Below are 17003 nucleotides of genomic sequence, written 5' to 3' on the forward strand. Positions count from 1 at the left end.
CTCTCTCTCTCTCTCTCTCTCTCTCTCTCTCTCTCTTTCTCATCCAATGAATTGTTTAGATTGAAAAAAAGAAAAAAAACGAACAGACTAAATTATTCCACTAAGTAATGTTGTTTTGTTATCAAAGAGAATGCATGCATGATCTATTGATAATATTACCGTACAAAAATAGATGTTTTTACATTTTAAAAATAAACAAAAGTACGTTTGGAAAGAAAAAAAGTTTAAAAGGAAGAAGAAGAAGAAGAAGAAGAAGAAGAAGATAATTTGATGGGTTAAACGAGAAGAGGAATGAGAAGGAAAACAAATAAACTGTAGAAAGTTAAAGTTCAACAAAATAGAATAAAGTAGTTTTTTTTTCAAATAGAATGAATTACCGTGCAGGCAGGTAGTACACACATACACATACACACACATACATATACATACACATACACATACATATACATACATATTATTGAAGAAATAAGCACATCAGTACCGCCCATTTCATCTTACCGCACAGGTGGTTTTCATGGTGATCAAAACATCCATCCCTGTGATTGAATCAAATTGAGCATGCATTTGCATGCATCTGTTCATTTCTTATGGGAATTTCAACCAAACTTCATCAACTTTATCCACTTTTGTCCCATTTAGACCGACACCGCTATATCTGTTTGTCTGTCTGTCTATCTGCCTGCCTGTCTGACTGTCTATATGACCCATGAACTTTAGACCTTTTGAGATGTTTTGACCTATCGAACATGATCCATTCTTTAATGATTGTTCTCATTTGAAGCATAGACAACAATACATTTCACTGCTTATTCCTGACAATCCCATCTAAACAAATAAACGGTAACTATTATGAAAAAATATTACGGTGTAATACAGTACGAATTGCTACAGTATGATGGCTTCTTTATTTCAATCTGACATGAAATTTCCTCGCCAATCATTTGCTTAATTTGATATTATTCCAAAATGTTTACTATCTAATAACTCGTATAAATGTAATGTAGCATAAGTGGAACTGATAGTATCAGATAACTTTTGATGTTTATTGAAAATGCAATCAAATAATCTTATCAAAACATAAAATAACCTCTCTGATCTCTTTGCTATCTGTTATCAGTAAAGTGTACGAATGAGTTAAGGTAAGTAATACTGCCAAATAAAAAATATTGCAGGGATAAATACGCTCAAATTAATGAATCGTTTGAATTCAATGAATAGTTTTGCTTACATTCCTTTCCTCTCATTCCTCGTTTTCCTTTTCAAACTTTTCGTTTTTCTTCTCATTTTAACTAAGGAATTATTTAGATAATTAACAAAATACAAGTATTGAAAACAACAAACAATCGATTGCTTAATTATCACATTACCGTATTTCATGTATAACCTGTGGAAAAAAGAAATGCAAATTTGGTGTCTTCTATCGCTCATTTCGGTTATAATTTGTAAGTTTTACCTGTTTTTTTTAAGATATTTCGGGGATACATTTCAAGGCAATGAATCAGTATTGTCCAATAATCGATAAATTCCATTCAACATATTAAATTGCATGATTCGTATTAAGTATTTGCGAGTTATCATTTTATCAGCTAAAATATTGTAAAATCCTCAGTTATTTTTATCACTTGGGTCTTCAAATTTCCCCATAAAAAAGGAATAATTTATTCCTCTGCTGCACTATATAAAAACAAAATTTGGCTAATCTATTTATTTTTTATTTTTTTTTAAATAGCTGTTCACCGTATCTCTCCAAATTGTCACTTTAATATCATTCTCTCTTCTTTCATAATCAAAATTATTTGCTGTTCATAACGTCGTGCATTGAATATTCCAATTTCCTTTCGTCACTCATCATCCATGCCTCGTTGTCATTGTTCCATGTCACATATAATAGTTGTTGGTAGGGAAGGGGAAGAAGAAAAAACAGATTGAGGAAAACATCTGAACTTTGGATGTACGTATGAGTTAAAATTTGGAGTGTGATAGGGATGAACGAAGTCAGCTGTAATCATTAAAATTTGGTGACAATCGCAGTGTTGAAGGACATCGTGCGGAGAAATGGGCGAATTGATAGGAATGAATCAACGAAGAGTGCAATCATCCGTTGAAGTACTTCCCGTTGGGGGACCATCAAGGATTTTCTTAACATTCTGAATCGTTCCATTAAATACATTTTTTTTCTTAAACAAGTTTTTTAGGAGGTCAACTCTTTCTACATTTCATCTTCATCTTTTCTCTAAGATCATAGTATTTGATAAATCTGAAGCTAGCGAAGTTTCTGAAAAGCTACTTGATTTGATACATCAATTAGACATCGTATTATAATGTTAACTGCAGAAATTGTATTTTCAAATCTTTCTTCTATCAGTATTGTTAACTGATAAGGAATCGGCAAAAAAAGGCACTTGCAGATTCCGCTTGATGATTCATGATGGAATTGCAGAATTTCAATTTAAAGCATATACATACAATTATATTTGTGAAAACTGTACCAAATATATTTGTCCCTACTTAATTTTAATTATTTCAAGTTTTCATCCAAACCGAAAAATTTTAAATATTAACTTTAATTTAGTTCCACTTTTGGCTCAAATTCCACCACAACCAATTGCGACAACAAATAGTGCATGCCTTAATGATTGCTTGAAAGAGGGATCGCTTGTTTTTGCTGCATCCAATCTTCGTAATTTTCGAAAAATTATCCTACACATCGAAGAATTCTGCGAGTAAGTACTTTCATTTGCTTACTTATTTACTTTATAAGCTTCTTCCTTTCATGACTAGTTATTATTTCAATTAATTTTCTTTTCAAATCCAACACTCTTCTACTTTTTACTAATGCTGAAATGATTTGCATAGGCATAATATACGTGAAAAAGTATTAATCAACCAAAAGTAATAAACGAATTCATTTTGACTTATAAGTTGGAATAATATCAAGTAGGAAATTGCAATTGTAAAATATTCACATGCGAGTAATTTTATTTAAAGAAAAAAAAACTCCAAACTTTTTAATTAAATATCTAATAAACCGGTAGAACAGAGAGTAGTCCTCTTCGATAATCTTTGATCAGTTTGAAGAAGATTGATGACCATTGGTTTCCTTACTTCCTTTAAACAGTTCCTTTCAATAAATATTATCGAGTTCCCCTTTTTTGTTAGCGCTGAAGTAGTACGGATCAGACAATGGACAGCATCTTGACCTCTAAAAATGGACAGCACCTTGACCTCTATTTTAACTTCCAAATCTTTCACGCTAACTTTGCTTATAATGTTCTTTTTTCACTAATGAACATCAGAAATTTGAACAAACGGATAAAGAAATAAACAGTTCAGTAAATAAATGTGATCATTTCTGATGATGGTCGAAGATTCATTGGTTCTTCAGGATGCATCATATTACTCCGTCGTGCCTGAAAGTTATTTTTAACCTTCATCTTCGTCACGCTTTCAATTAATCTTAAAAAAGTTTAGTCATTAAGAAGTTGATTTGATTTCGCTTTCAATTTTTTCATTGAAAATCAGTCTTCTCGTTTTCAATTACTACAAGTTTAATCCCATCTTATCTTCCTGCCATTTATTTCTGACACCAAAATTATCTACACAAATTAACCTGTCATTTCAAAGTGTTAAACGCTTGTTTGAGAAAACTATTGCATTTTTTCCTTTTCAAATCAAACGAATACTATGACGATGCGATAAGGAAGGAATTACGGAAGAACTTCAATTAATAAAACAATACACATGGAAGGTTTTCATACTGTAACTGGACATCAACTACCTTTTCTTCTCTCTCTCTCTCTCTCTCTCCCTCTTTGACCCTCTTTCTTCAAGAAATACACATTAGACTCTTCCTAAAGGTAGGAGGTCAAGTTGTCTAGTGATATTTAAGAGAATATTGTAATTGCAGTACTCGTGAGCAACTGTTGAAATGTATTCAATCATGTACTGATGAAGAGCGAGAAGAGTTGGCTAAAAAGACATCACTTAGTGAATATATTTGCAGTGATAAGCTAGAAGGTAAGCCAAGTATGGATAGTTTTAATCATTTCAGTTAAATCAACAAACTTCTTATCATTCATTACACTGTTATTTAAATGATCACATAAATAATAAATGTAATCTAATTCATGTAAAATTTTTCTATTAAAGAGTTTCGATTGGTAAAAGAATGTATGGAAAATCAAGAGGATATCGATAGTGTCAGCAAATGTTCCAACGAATGTGGACATCCTTCTGATGCTACCATTCAACTTGATTCATCACCTGCGGCACCTGTTAATCCATTTGCATTCATCGATAGCATTACGCAAGTTTGTCGGTAGGTAAATTCGGTAGTAATGTTGCATTCAATAATTTTCTATGAAACATTTTGCAGGGATTTTAACTGTTTAAAATGAATTTTCACCATTTTGTGGCTTATTAATAGAAGGTAATTGTCTTTCATAATAACAAGTTACTGTCGCTTTTCTTGGTATTACAGTACGATTGAATGTACCATCAAATGTTCCATAACGGAATCAAACAAGATATGTGCTGGAAGTGGTTATTTGTTTAGGGTTTGTTTGTCTTTCCTTCCAAAATATAACTTGCTCTCTTTGACAGTTACATTCTAAACTTCATTAGAAGATGACAATTAAATTATGTAGATTGTGATAGGATTGAAACGAACACGTTAAATAAAATTAAAACAGTTTAAAAAAAACAGTTTAAAAAAGTTTAAAAATAAAACAGTTTAAAAAAAACTTTGATCAATGTTACTCTCGGCTAAGTATCAATGTTTAAGTTTTACTATGCTAATTTAAGCCGAGTCATTGATTATTTCGTGTCACTGGTCATTCGAATTGTTTCAATGAAAAGTATTGCCCTCTTAAATAGGCAAAGAAAAAGAAGTGAAATTCACATTCTAAATAGCTTTACAATGAGATGCATTCAATAATTATTCAAAAATCCATCCAACAGTTTCAGAAAAATCTATAAAATCATCTCTCCACAAATTACCACTACAAACTTCTAAGCCATCTTCATAGAATCAAATCAAATTATCTATTATTACAGTAACAAAGTTATGGTAAAACTATATGATTACAATAAGCTAATCTATTAAAAGTTATGTAAAATTGATTGAAGAACCTTTATTAAAATAAGAATGTTTTTTTGAAGGATATTGGCTTCAAGCAAGTGCTAGAATCAAGTGACAAATTGGAAAATGATGCATTCAATTCATCATCGGCTACCCAACAATTAACAAAGATATATTTAGAATCACTTCCTAAGCAGTGTACTTTTATTATCAATCCCACCAATTACAAGACGGTATCAATAAAACTTACCATTTCCTGAATTGAATGTTTAATATCCTCATTACAACTTCATAGAATCGAAAAAAAATAGAAAAAAAACTGTCAATTCTTACCAGTCATATCAATTCTTGTTTTCCGTTTTCTTCGCTTTCTCATTTTGCAGACATTCGCAGAGCATGAAGCAAACGATGAATCCGGGATAGGGTTATCAGAAACTTCGGAGATTGAAAGGAATACGGTGAAACCGAGCAGTATCTCAGTTTGTTTACTGAATCATATTTTGCTACCTTCACTATATCTCTCGGATTTAACCGTAATTGTTAATACAATTTTACTGGCATACAATTTCAGGATGAAGAAAGAATGAAACAAACAACTTCAGAAATGTTTAATACAAATAGCGATAGCGTTATCACACGGATATTTGATGCACAGCTGACGACTAAAGCTACTGAAATGTCAAGAGATGATGATACAATGGAGGTGAATTCTTCTTTAAAGTGAAGGAAAGGCAGCATAAGAATATCAGAATCTTTCAGCTCAAATTTCACTTCATCCATTTAAGAGACATTTTAGGAGATTCCAACGATAAGTGTGTCATGAATATCTTGCTCATGAATATGTTAGTAGAATTTAGGAAATGGGAAAAGAAGCGGTAGAATTGACTGCAAAAGCGGAAGTGGGAGATGAATCTGATGTCGCAATGGAATCATCAACATTCGACAATGTCGCTTCCACTGTAGAAAGTGCTGATAGTCCATCTATGAAATCTGAAACATCGGTGCAGATTCAAACACAGGTTCTGGTTCTCACTTCTCTCATTAATAGACAGGTGCAGATGAGAATTGAAGCAATCTTGAAAGGTTACAATGTTTCCATCTTCCTGTCCTTGGCTTAATTCGTTTGACAGATTCAAGTTGTCTAACTGCAGCCAACAACATCGCATGAATCGCATGAAATTACGGAACAAGAAGAGGAAGAATCAACAGTAAGCACTGTAACAAGTCATGAACAGGAGGAGAAGGAGGAAGAGGAGAATGAATCAGCAATAATATGGGCATCTAAGAAAGAAGAAACTACAACGGTTGCAGTTCAGGAATCGGTGATTTTTTTTTACATTTACAATGACAATTTAAAAATTGTCAACTATGTCGATTATAAGTGTGACACTGTCGGAAGAAGGACAAAATGGGACATTTCAAATATTCAGTTCAAATATTTATTTTTTACGATCACAGAAATGGTAATTATGGGTGATTTTGTACTAATGTGGTATTATGCACTGTACAGTTGCATGGTAGAAAATCAGATTTATCTTGAACTCCGTATATTAATTAATCTAATTAGTTTAACTGAATAATTAACACAGGATGAAAAGGATGAAGAAATAGAAAGTAGCGACGTGATGGCGCATTTACAACATCTTAGCACTCCAGCAACAGCTCAAGAGATGACAGAACGTACTATAGTAGTTGTGAACGACGATGAGGAAAATGAAATTGATACCAATTCCATTATACAACGTACTGCCGCTGAACAAAAGGTTTGAATCATATTTCCGCTTCTATCACCAGCATTTTCAATATCAACTAATTCATCTGATAGCTTCATCTATCCTCTCAAATTGAAAAATGGAAGCTAGAGACAATAATTACTAAATAGGAAATTCAAATTAAAACATTCCATTGCAGGATGCGACAAAGCAGGGAGTATGTGAAAGGATCACTTTATCATTACTACTGATCCTTCCTTCAATTTCGTTGTACCTTTCCAATCAGTTAACGATGCATGTAATTTAGTCTAATCTAACTGTACATATAATTCAATTTGATATGTAAATTGTGTACAAGATGGTGAGGGTAGCAGGATGGAATGAATAGAAATGGGTAGTTTCCATGTTAACGATTCCTTCATATGATTTTAATTTTTGACGACATCATGCAATCCGATGTTTCTTGGCGACATGCGTACAAATGGAAGATTTTTCCACATATCTTTGAAATGATAACACCACCTCGTTTTTTCTTTTCCATTTACCTATTATACCATCCCATGTTGCAGAAGTTGACATTCTTATTAAATTTGATTACATCTGCTAATATTTTCGGACTAACTACAATGAGAATTTTGGAGGTTTTCACTGTAGAGACTGTTACAGTTAGCGTTTATTAAGCATGAATATATCAATTAGTCTTATTTTACCTCCCTCCCTCCCTCTTGCCCTAAATTCCTGTAATCGCAAAAAAAAACCCCTCCTCTTCCAGTTTGTACCTACGATGCCTTTAATAGTTGACAATAAAACTTTATGGCTGAAATTTTAGCACAGAGAGAATAAAATGACTAATTCTTAGAAACTTATTTGCACATTGTTACACAGAATTGGCTGAATGACAAATCGCTTATCTTCTCGAATTCCATATAAAAAAGCAAGAGAAGAAATACAGTCGATTAATGGAATTTAAGTTTCATCCTCATCACGAAAAAGCTATGACTAATATCAAAGATAAACAGAAATTATTCAGTCATAAAGAACAATATTGAAAAGTGAGAGAAAAACCAAAAATCAGAAAACAGTGGGAAAAACAAATGAAAAAAAGCTGTTTCAGCATAACACGAGAAGGTTAACTAAGATATGGTGTTGGAAAGGGTTAGTGGTACTCCTCCCACCAATAATTTTAAGAGTCAATAACTACTCGAAGGTTGAGTCATAAACATGTATTGGTATTGGTGCCAGGTAATTTGGTATGAGCTAATGACATACGTCAAGTTGCAAGCTCGCTAGAATGTTTTCTCCAGAATAATGGTAACCTCATTTATTCTACAACATAACACACATTTCAGCAATTAATGACAACTGTAACAAAAGCTGAATACCAGCATGTATACTTCTCGGAAAACCCATCAAGATCTGAATCCTGAAAATGCTATCAAATGTTTATTTCTATTCCAATGCTTACCAACTTTATAATTAATGAAAGTATAATTTTTACTTATCGACGTCAAAGTGAACATATATTTGTCATTGTTGATGTCTGACGCGTCGACGCTTTTCCAACTTCTTTCTCCACCCGTTTTTATTCCCTTTTCTTTTCTCATTAAGGCCAAATTCGACGACACCACTGCACTGTAATTCATCTCATCTTTTGTTAGTAATTCAAATTATGTTACTAATCAATAAATATTGACAATTCTAATAATATGCAAACAGTTTTTTCTATACTGTATGTCTTTTTAACTTGGACCTTTCCAACTCACCACAATGATCATGACGAGTAGATAAACAAGATAAGCGTAATTCATGCAATCACTAATCAATTTCAGCGGAAAATTATCAGTGTAAAATAACTCATCCTCTTACGTACTTAGGATTCTTTTGTGTGGTTGACAATATGGAAGTTCTAATCATACAAGCAAAGAAAAACATTTGAGAAAAAAGGTTTACCTTGTCGAATGGCTTTCCATGTTTTAATCTGTTACGTTTTTCCGAAAGCTTCTTTCCCGCCCTTTTTCCTCGTGCTCGTCGTCTTTCTATTTTTGGTTCATTCATTTCCTGAATACTACAGTTAATGTAATACAACCATCTCTTGTATAATAAATCATACAACCTCTCTTCCTACTTCAAGTGAGTGAATCCAAAAAAAAATCTTTAAGAAGATGCAAAATTCACTATGAGCTCAGCACCAGCATCGATGGTACCTTCAGGCGCCTCCGGAAGTTGAAAATCTAAATCGTCTAAATCCGACAAGTTAGTAAGACCACTACACGTTGAGCCTAGATCCGTCAGAGTGCCTTGATCGTCATCATCGCTGTCGCCATTACTATTATTATCAGCAATATTCTAAAATAACAGAAGTATTGCCGTCAGTATCAGCAGCATTCCACAACAAAATGATTTCAGTAGTCAGAAACTGAATGATACATATGTATATCTTCAGAAAACATGGATTCACTTCCTCTGAAGCAAAATATCTCTCAAATAACTTGCGATATATAGATGGAAACTGTTCAAAAAAGCTAGAAATCTTGGAGTTTAAAATAGAGTGTAACTGTAAATTCAGAATTACACTTCTTTCCTCATCGTCAATATCATTCGAACCGCTGAATTCAACCGCCGCTGTTTCCTCTGGACACTGAAAGTTTTTGTTTTTATTATGATACCAAGAGAATAAAATATGCTCGTGTTTGTACACTTTGCTTCAGGTCTCGTCATATATCAGCTAGCAAACTTTGACAAGATGCTATCAGATAAGATCACATGTGTAGTTGCTTTTTCTAAATACATCATCAGCAGATACAGTTAAAAATTTTAAACTGTGTAATGAACAAATCTTTACCCGATTTTCGCATTGCTCACGTGCATTTTGCAATTCACAACCCGGAGGAAGAACATAGTAAGGTAAACGACCTCGCTGAAAATCATTCAGCACAATTTTTGCCGCTGTGTTCCAGTCAGGTTCACCACCCTAAAACAACTTTTATGCTTAGTCCTCAATAGAAAAAACTGACAGGAATGACATAGCATCAAATCAGAACCGTTCCATAATTTTAGCTTGGTCATTACGAACAGCAGAAATGAAAAACAATTATTGCATGAATAATTAGAACAGAATGCTTTTACCTTTAACAATCGACCCGTCTTGATGCAAATTTTTGTCAGGAAGTCATACATATCATTCCATGAATCGATGGAATATGTTTTCAGCAGATATTGTTCCCTTACTCGATCCAGAACACCTTGTACATGATTAATTGGATCCTTCACATTTTCAACACGTACCTATAAAATATAGTTGCATTAAAAAAAGAAAAAAAAGAAAAGAAAAACAAATCAATCAGAGGAAAAAAATTTCCAACATTGTAACTGCACATTCGATATTACAGCTGTGTGTGACATATTGAAAAAAATTGTTCTGACAACCTTGACAACCGTTTACTTCACTTGTTAATTATACTGTCATTCGAGTCTTTGAGTTTGGGAGAGTAATGAGTTCAATTAAAGTAGAATATGCGGTGTTACAAATACTACCAGTCCAAATAATCCCTTATTTCAAAAATGATTTAAATATATATAAATATTGTTTTATAACAACAAATCAAGAGTCAGAAAATATTATAGGAAAAAATAACACTATTACAGAAATAACACTAAGATTTAAAATATTGGCAAAGACAAAAATTTAGACTAACCACTCCTTTCAAGATGATTTGGGTCTCCGAATCTCCTTGTGGATACACAACACCTGGACAGTCTATCATATATATACGTCGCATCAAACTAACGTACTGCCAGACCTTAATTAGTGCTTTTTTAATAGTAGATAGAAATACAAAGCACCAGATGGCTGAGAAAACGAAAATATTGGTTTAACAGATTTGGAAACAAGGAAATCATAACGAAACTTACTTTAGTTTCACCTGCAATTGGAGCGGTTTTACATACTCGTTTAGCTCGAAGTGTATTGATTATTGAGGATTTGCCAACATTTGGATAACCAATGAAGCCAACGCTAATCTGCAATGCAAGTTCATCAATGCTTGTTATAATTTCTTGCTACGTATCATTGAAGAGTGGGAGAAAGTACCTGTTGACGATCTTTATGAAGATTTGCGAACTGTCTTAGTAGGTTGATTAGTGTTCCTTTGCCAAAAGAATGTTGCATAGAAGCGTGAAAGGCAACTGTTGGCAATTCTTGCGACAATAACGTTAGCCACTTCTTCTGAAAAAAAAAGCACACTTTAAGATTTCATAAGATCAAGAAATTTTCTTCTCTAAGCCAATAACAGTAATAATACCAGAAGCAATACTTAATAAAACATTTTGAGAAGTCCAGCTCTGACCAATTGTTTACCATCAATTGTTACATCCTCTTTGACGAAACAAACAAAAGTTTAGAGGAAAAAACATAGTAGGGAAAGTATAAACCGAAAAACAAATAATATACCGTGACCCAGGTTGGCACCAGATCGACCTTATTCAGGACCAAAATTAAATGCTTATGGGACTTTTCCTTTCGTAAAAACTGTTCAATATGGAGGCAACGAGTTCCCATTGGGTCACGTCCATCAACTACTTCCACAACAACGTCCGATGAGTCAATTACCTGAAATTTACAAAAAAGCTTAAAGAAATTATGATACTACAGAACGTTACACATTCCTACTGTTAAGAAAAAACCGACATGCAACTGGTACAAAAAGACACCTTGTACAACTCTCCCCAAACACGATTGCTTTGTCCGGCCTTAAACAATGGATTTGAATTCTCCATTGCTTCGGGATTTGCATTTTTTATCAAGCTGTTGTCAGCAGTCTCATCGTATTGTTCGGTTCGTTGAACAACCTCGCCGCATAATGTCTAAAAATATGAAAATCGAAACTCATAAGCTTTTGCAAGCTATCACGTGCATGCATAAAATAATCATAAGACAGCATACCTCAAGGTTTTCCACTTTCATCTTTGGCTTTTTTCTTAGAGCTTTTTTGCCGAAAGTGTATTCGAAGCTTTCTGTGTCAAGTATGTGAACGCGTTGCTGCTAAAAATATTTTAAAAATTAAGCCGAATCCATATGAATCGATGAATAACACTTAAAGTGGGTAAAGAGGCATTAAAGGCTAAATTGCATCATTTCAAATAGTCTCCCTTATATAACGTCAATTTTATATAATAGGTAAAAAAAACTACATGGCAATCAATTTTAAGTCTAAAAGGATTTCGTTTTTTTAATATGGAAAAAGAATTAGCAATAACAGTCACCTTTGCTTTTTCAGTCAACAACGAAATAGGAAGCTTGGTTTGCCGCATAACTACTTGGAATGGATCTTGCAATGCCTTTCCCAAATTCTCCTGGAATTTTTGCAGCTGTTCCTGTCCAACTACTCGAGTATTTCCTAAATTTAACAAATTATTTTGAATTTCTCGCAAAACTAATGTCTTAGCAGCAACATTATCATATTTTTCATCGTTCTGTTCACTCTGCCTGCATAAATTCTCCTAAAATTTAATCTTCACACAGCACATATACGACACACATACACAAACACATGCACACGCACACAAAGGAAAGCCAAAAATGAAAATGGAAAGAACACATCCTTTCTTTTCTGTTTCTGGTAACAATCTTTGCCCCTAATCCTAGCAATAAACACTTTTGTTTTCATTTTAAATACTCTCCTTCGATTTCATCTACGCAGTGAAACGAATATGGTGTTTTAGCGAATATGATGTTTTGTGTTTCATAAAGCGTCTGAAAAAGAAAAATACACTCACCAAACCATTTTCGATGAGGTTCAACTCTGGCAACTGTTCCAGAAGATAGCTTTTCTTGATAAGGTGCAGCTCTCACAATTTTTCCTTTGGCATCTCTGCAAAGAGATTTAAAAAATTTGTAAATCTGAGGTGAATATTAGTAAAACAGTTTTGCTCCTTGCGTAAATTTTTTATGCATGACTACTAACCTGACGGGTTTGAAGTTTTTGTACATGCGTAACCGATTAATTGTAGCTCTGGAACGAAAATGGTCGCCTTTCGCTTTACGGTCTGCAATAATGGACCATTGAAATCATATAAAAATAAACAATCCTAAACTGTTATAAAGATATCATCTCTAGTTCATCAATTTAAATGCATTGGATAGTCTGGATTACTAATTTCAGAGCAGTTAATTCTGGGACCTTACTACTACTTCTTGGGTGATCCGGGCGCTCACTCCTAGACTGAAAAGCAATTCACTAATTTCTCTATCCGGAACTTTAAACGTTACCTGGATTTAAACTGTGCTCGCCTTTTTTGAACGTCAAATTTGTCCTTGCTCCTTGTGTAGGTCTCACAAACTTCTTGTTTTTCATTACCGAACCCGTAGAATCAGAACGACTCTTTTTCAGTGATGAACGTTTTTTAGCCATGCTGCTTGCTTCTACAACAAATTTAAAAATAGAGAAGTAGAAAAATAATAATAGCAATGGTTCTACAATAGAATAGCTCATTGCAATGAAAGCGTCACTGCTTTCGACGGAACCGCAAGCGAGTATATCACTATTATGCTAACTGAAATGATAGCACAAAGTATGCAAATAAGGGAGTGAAAAAACCATGTGAATGAGTTTTTCGATTAAAAATCATAATATTTTCTAATTTGCACCTTCTTACGCTGCTTGAGGTATAAAAGGGAAACAAGGAACTGAGAATCGCAAGATCTACATGTGAAACAAAAATTTTATAAAAAGGATCGAAACGAAAAAAATCAGCAAATATTAGAAACATTGATAGAAACGATCATAATTGGCACCACGTCCATACTTCTACGAATGAAAAGAATTCACGCGATGAATAACAGGAATTACAGTTTGCATTTGCATACAAACAGGAGCGAATAATATACATAATATACAAAAACAACTAACACTAATTAAGTGGGACAACTTTATAATACTTGATGCATAGAGGAGAAACAAGAAATCAAGAATCGCAAGATATACATTTGGAGCAATCTTCTTAGAAAAGTATGTCACAATGTTACCAACTTAAGACTTAAGTTAACCAAACCATACCCTTCAAATTTTAAATCGACTTTAAATCACATTAAAAATTATTTGAAAAGTGGCCGACAGAAAATTAATGAACGGAGAAAAAATGTCAACAATAAATAAAACAGAAAATTTTTCAGTTCAAATTAATTTCAGTGGTACTAGAAATATTGGGAGAGACGAGGATGTCATCCGTATTATTGTCACCCTCTTTCAAAGCTTGCCGCTGTTGCTCAATAGCTGATTCCACTATCGTTTTTTGTTGATGTTGACTTCTGCGTACTGCTTCTAAATAATCGTCGTGTTCCTATAAATTTCAATTAACGAATTATCAGAATATACTTTAAGAGAAACAATCAACTTCTGACTACTTTTGTTTTTTGCCAAAAATATTGGGAATACAAAGCAATTTATTTGGTGATGAAAGTGAGAGAAATTCCTATTAAATTGAAAGTTTTTCAGTGAACCACTTCAAAAACTAAAAATGTTGCACAAAGTGGTCAAGAAATCAAGAAGCAACAAATGATTACCTTCCGATAAAGAGGAACTGTAAGTTCCGACAAGGCAGACGTCGTTTTCTCGATCTGTTCATTGAGCTGTCGCAAATCATCTTTTGCCAATATCATTTCCAAAGGAACATCTGCCGCTTCCACTAACTGTAATATAGTCACGTAATATACTCATTATTGATTTGAGGCAGCTAACCAATAAGAATAAATAAATGCTGGAGAATATTAGTCTTAGGAAATACACAATTTCTAATCCGAAGGGTGGTCGGAATTTAATAAAATTTACCAAAAAACCATTTTGCTTTAAACAGTCAACAGCAAACATTAGCGCTGTAAACAACGATGAAGGATAATTCTCATCGAGATTAACATGAACTGATATTACCAGTGCATACCGAATGGCTAGCTCGAATAATACCATCAAATTCTTTATGCCGTTCGTTACGCTCGAAATTATCCAGAAATTTGTTAATCTGATTCCGTATCAAAGCAGTATGATCAAATATTTGCTCACCGACCAAACTGATATCTTCCATCAATGTAGAGATCGAAGCCATGACTGAAACAGCGACAGAAACCTAGCCAATTTTAGTAATAGAGAAAACATCGCAGAAGCTTATAACGTCATAAAATTGGATCCCGCTTACAGTAACCAACTTTCCACCATCTTCTCCTCTTGATCTAGGCAGAATCTTCTTAAAATTTATAAATATTTCTTTTTCAGGAAGTACCCGTCTATTTAGGTAAAACATTTAAAATGTTTGCTAAAAAATTCGGAAGCCGCTATCAGCATTATATGAACACATTACTATCAGATTACTTGAGAAGTTGCTCTATTACTGTTACAATGAAGTTGAAGCTAGCGGTGCAGCTTTGAAACTTTTGTTTATAATTCTTACCATTATCGAGTTTCAGACCACACTTTCGTGGTCTAATTTAGGAATACTTCTAAAACATAACATTTCTTGAGAAAATATAAGAGTTGAAATATAACAACCATAGTCTTGCAAATCTCGCAAAACAAAACAATGTACATAAATATTGCAAAATGCGGTACCCTAAGATTCAATTAGTCACTACTTACTTTGGGCTTATTATTTTTGCAATAAATCGACTTTTGACGGTTTTATAATTTCGAAGATTTGAGAAATCCATTCAGGATACACATAAATTTATAGAACTTTTACAAAATTCTATCCAGTAAATACGAAAGCAAAGTCAGCATATACTATGATAAACATATTGCATGAATGTAAAAGACACTGAAAATTAGGAATAACTAATTAAAGTTAAAAAAGAAAACAGAATAATAAAACACCACAGCAAATAAGCCAAACCGGTCGAAAGCTCAATGACATTTATACAATAGCAACAACTTCCCATCACATCAAATTTCTCAGAATCCTGTGTACGGTTAGATATCTTTGCCTACTGCAGACAGTATGAGAGTGAAAGAGAAACTAATACATAACGTTACTTATTACTGATGCTACAAAAAGATACTGTATGTCTACTCCGTCACTTTGTATTTTTCAGTGCCCGATTTGCTCATTATACATATATGCGGAACTTCTGGTTATAGTCTAATCCAAAGCCCACAACGAATTTATTCGGTAAGTCGAAGACAACGAAGTCTTCTTGCACCTGAAGACATAGACAGTTATAAAGCGTAGTATGCAACGTGACCTTCATAAACGTCAATATTCCCATCAGACTCATGTCTCCTTTATCATTTTATAATTCAAACTCCATCACATTTGTGTTATAAAATACGAAGCGAGATACTTCAGATTTCCTTCCGCATTTCTTGGATAGCAAAACTGCTGGTCCACCTTTGTTTCACACCTACTTTCTCCAGCGTTTTCAGAAGTTGTGACATCGTTACGCCACTGTTCACGATACCTTCTACGATCTATATTAATATCCCAGTTAAAGCACTTCACAATGTATGGATGAAACTAAGATTAATTAGTATAGCTTTTTGTTAGCAGAAAAAATTCCGTGATTTGATGATGCGTTTATTTACGGTACCTACAGTATAAGTGATATAACAAACATAACCAATCATTCAATTTTAAGAAACATTTCATTTAAAATAAAACTCACAACAAAATTAAGATAAAGATGAATTCTTACCAAAACATATTTTCCAGTTGTTTTGTATTTAAAATACCGATTATTTCCAACGTTCCCGAACGTTTTATATTCGCATAACTCTGAGACAAATACAGCATAAAAATTTACTTAAACACATAACTATCGGTAGCATATAGACCATGGTGTTAGGTCTTATTACTATTTCAGTACGTCATGCATATATATCAGGTAACGAGAAAAGTTTCCGGCGTTACTATAAAAGAACATTTAACAAAGTGTAGCAATTGCTTACTTTTCTACTAAATGAAAAGTAAGACCTCTGCAAGCCAATGACGAGTCTTTTATCAAGTAAGTTAATTGATATAACAGACTGAATCAAAAAAAAAAACCAATGAAACAAAGATGCCTAAGTCCTATATGAATACAATGGCACATGTAATATAATACCGCTAATTTGGAGCATTTCTACTTCTCAAATGGAAAATTATTCTTCTAAAGCTTTCTTTTCCCTCACTAATCTGTCAATAGACATGATCTTTTGGTCCTCTTCAAGATGTAACATGTATACCGTCAA

General features: G+C 33.3%; 3 protein-coding genes across 3 annotated transcripts; 1 reads left to right on the forward strand and 2 right to left on the reverse strand.

The window, feature by feature from the left end:
• Window positions 1-1312: 1312 nt before the first annotated feature.
• On the forward strand, window positions 1313-7351 carry LOAG_03960 (hypothetical protein). Its single transcript, XM_020446464.1, has 12 exons — window positions 1313-1442; window positions 2573-2723; window positions 3908-4017; window positions 4150-4318; window positions 4481-4556; window positions 5161-5313; window positions 5464-5559; window positions 5652-5783; window positions 5938-6099; window positions 6232-6402; window positions 6670-6843; window positions 6992-7351. The coding sequence occupies exons 1-12, from the start codon at window positions 1376-1378 to the stop codon at window positions 7097-7099; spliced, it is 1569 nt and encodes a 522-aa protein (XP_020303198.1). The 5' UTR covers window positions 1313-1375; the 3' UTR covers window positions 7100-7351.
• Window positions 7352-7937: 586 nt separating this feature from the next.
• LOAG_03961 (autoantigen NGP-1) lies at window positions 7938-13220 on the reverse strand. The gene is made up of 17 exons (XM_020446465.1): window positions 13061-13220; window positions 12756-12837; window positions 12568-12662; window positions 12055-12188; window positions 11735-11833; window positions 11503-11655; window positions 11243-11401; window positions 10883-11017; window positions 10705-10812; window positions 10488-10592; window positions 9919-10077; window positions 9635-9763; window positions 9365-9430; window positions 8968-9138; window positions 8743-8850; window positions 8291-8424; window positions 7938-8215 (listed from the first exon to the last, which is right to left on the reverse strand). Exons 1-16 carry the CDS (start codon window positions 13200-13202, stop codon window positions 8320-8322), a joined length of 1950 nt encoding a protein of 649 aa, XP_020303199.1. The 5' UTR covers window positions 13203-13220; the 3' UTR covers window positions 7938-8215; window positions 8291-8319.
• Window positions 13221-13959: 739 nt separating this feature from the next.
• On the reverse strand, window positions 13960-15297 carry LOAG_03962 (hypothetical protein; the record flags this gene model as incomplete). Its single annotated transcript, XM_003139499.2, has 3 exons — window positions 14728-15297; window positions 14354-14479; window positions 13960-14130 (listed from the first exon to the last, which is right to left on the reverse strand). Exons 1-3 carry the CDS (start codon window positions 14887-14889, stop codon window positions 13960-13962), a joined length of 459 nt encoding a protein of 152 aa, XP_003139547.1. The 5' UTR covers window positions 14890-15297.
• Between the last annotated feature and the right edge of the window lie 1706 nt (window positions 15298-17003).

This window comes from Loa loa (assembly GCF_000183805.2).
Source record: "Loa loa unplaced genomic scaffold supercont3.65, whole genome shotgun sequence".
Taxonomy (NCBI): Eukaryota; Metazoa; Nematoda; class Chromadorea; order Rhabditida; family Onchocercidae; genus Loa; species Loa loa.

Coding starts and splice junctions, on each gene's coding strand:
- LOAG_03960 (XM_020446464.1), top strand. CDS start 1,376: ATGTATAACCTGTGGAAAAAAGAAATGCAAATTTGGTGTCTTCTATCG. Junction 4,018..4,149: donor TTGCAGTGATAAGCTAGAAG/GTAAGCCAAGTA, acceptor TTTCTATTAAAG/AGTTTCGATTGGTAAAAGAA. Junction 6,100..6,231: donor CGGTGCAGATTCAAACACAG/GTTCTGGTTCTC, acceptor GTCTAACTGCAG/CCAACAACATCGCATGAATC.
- LOAG_03961 (XM_020446465.1), bottom strand. CDS start 13,202: ATGGCTAAAAAACGTTCATCACTGAAAAAGAGTCGTTCTGATTCTACG. Junction 11,402..11,502: donor TTTGGGGAGAGTTGTACAAG/GTGTCTTTTTGT, acceptor TGTAAATTTCAG/GTAATTGACTCATCGGACGT. Junction 10,813..10,882: donor TTCATAAAGATCGTCAACAG/GTACTTTCTCCC, acceptor CTTGCATTGCAG/ATTAGCGTTGGCTTCATTGG.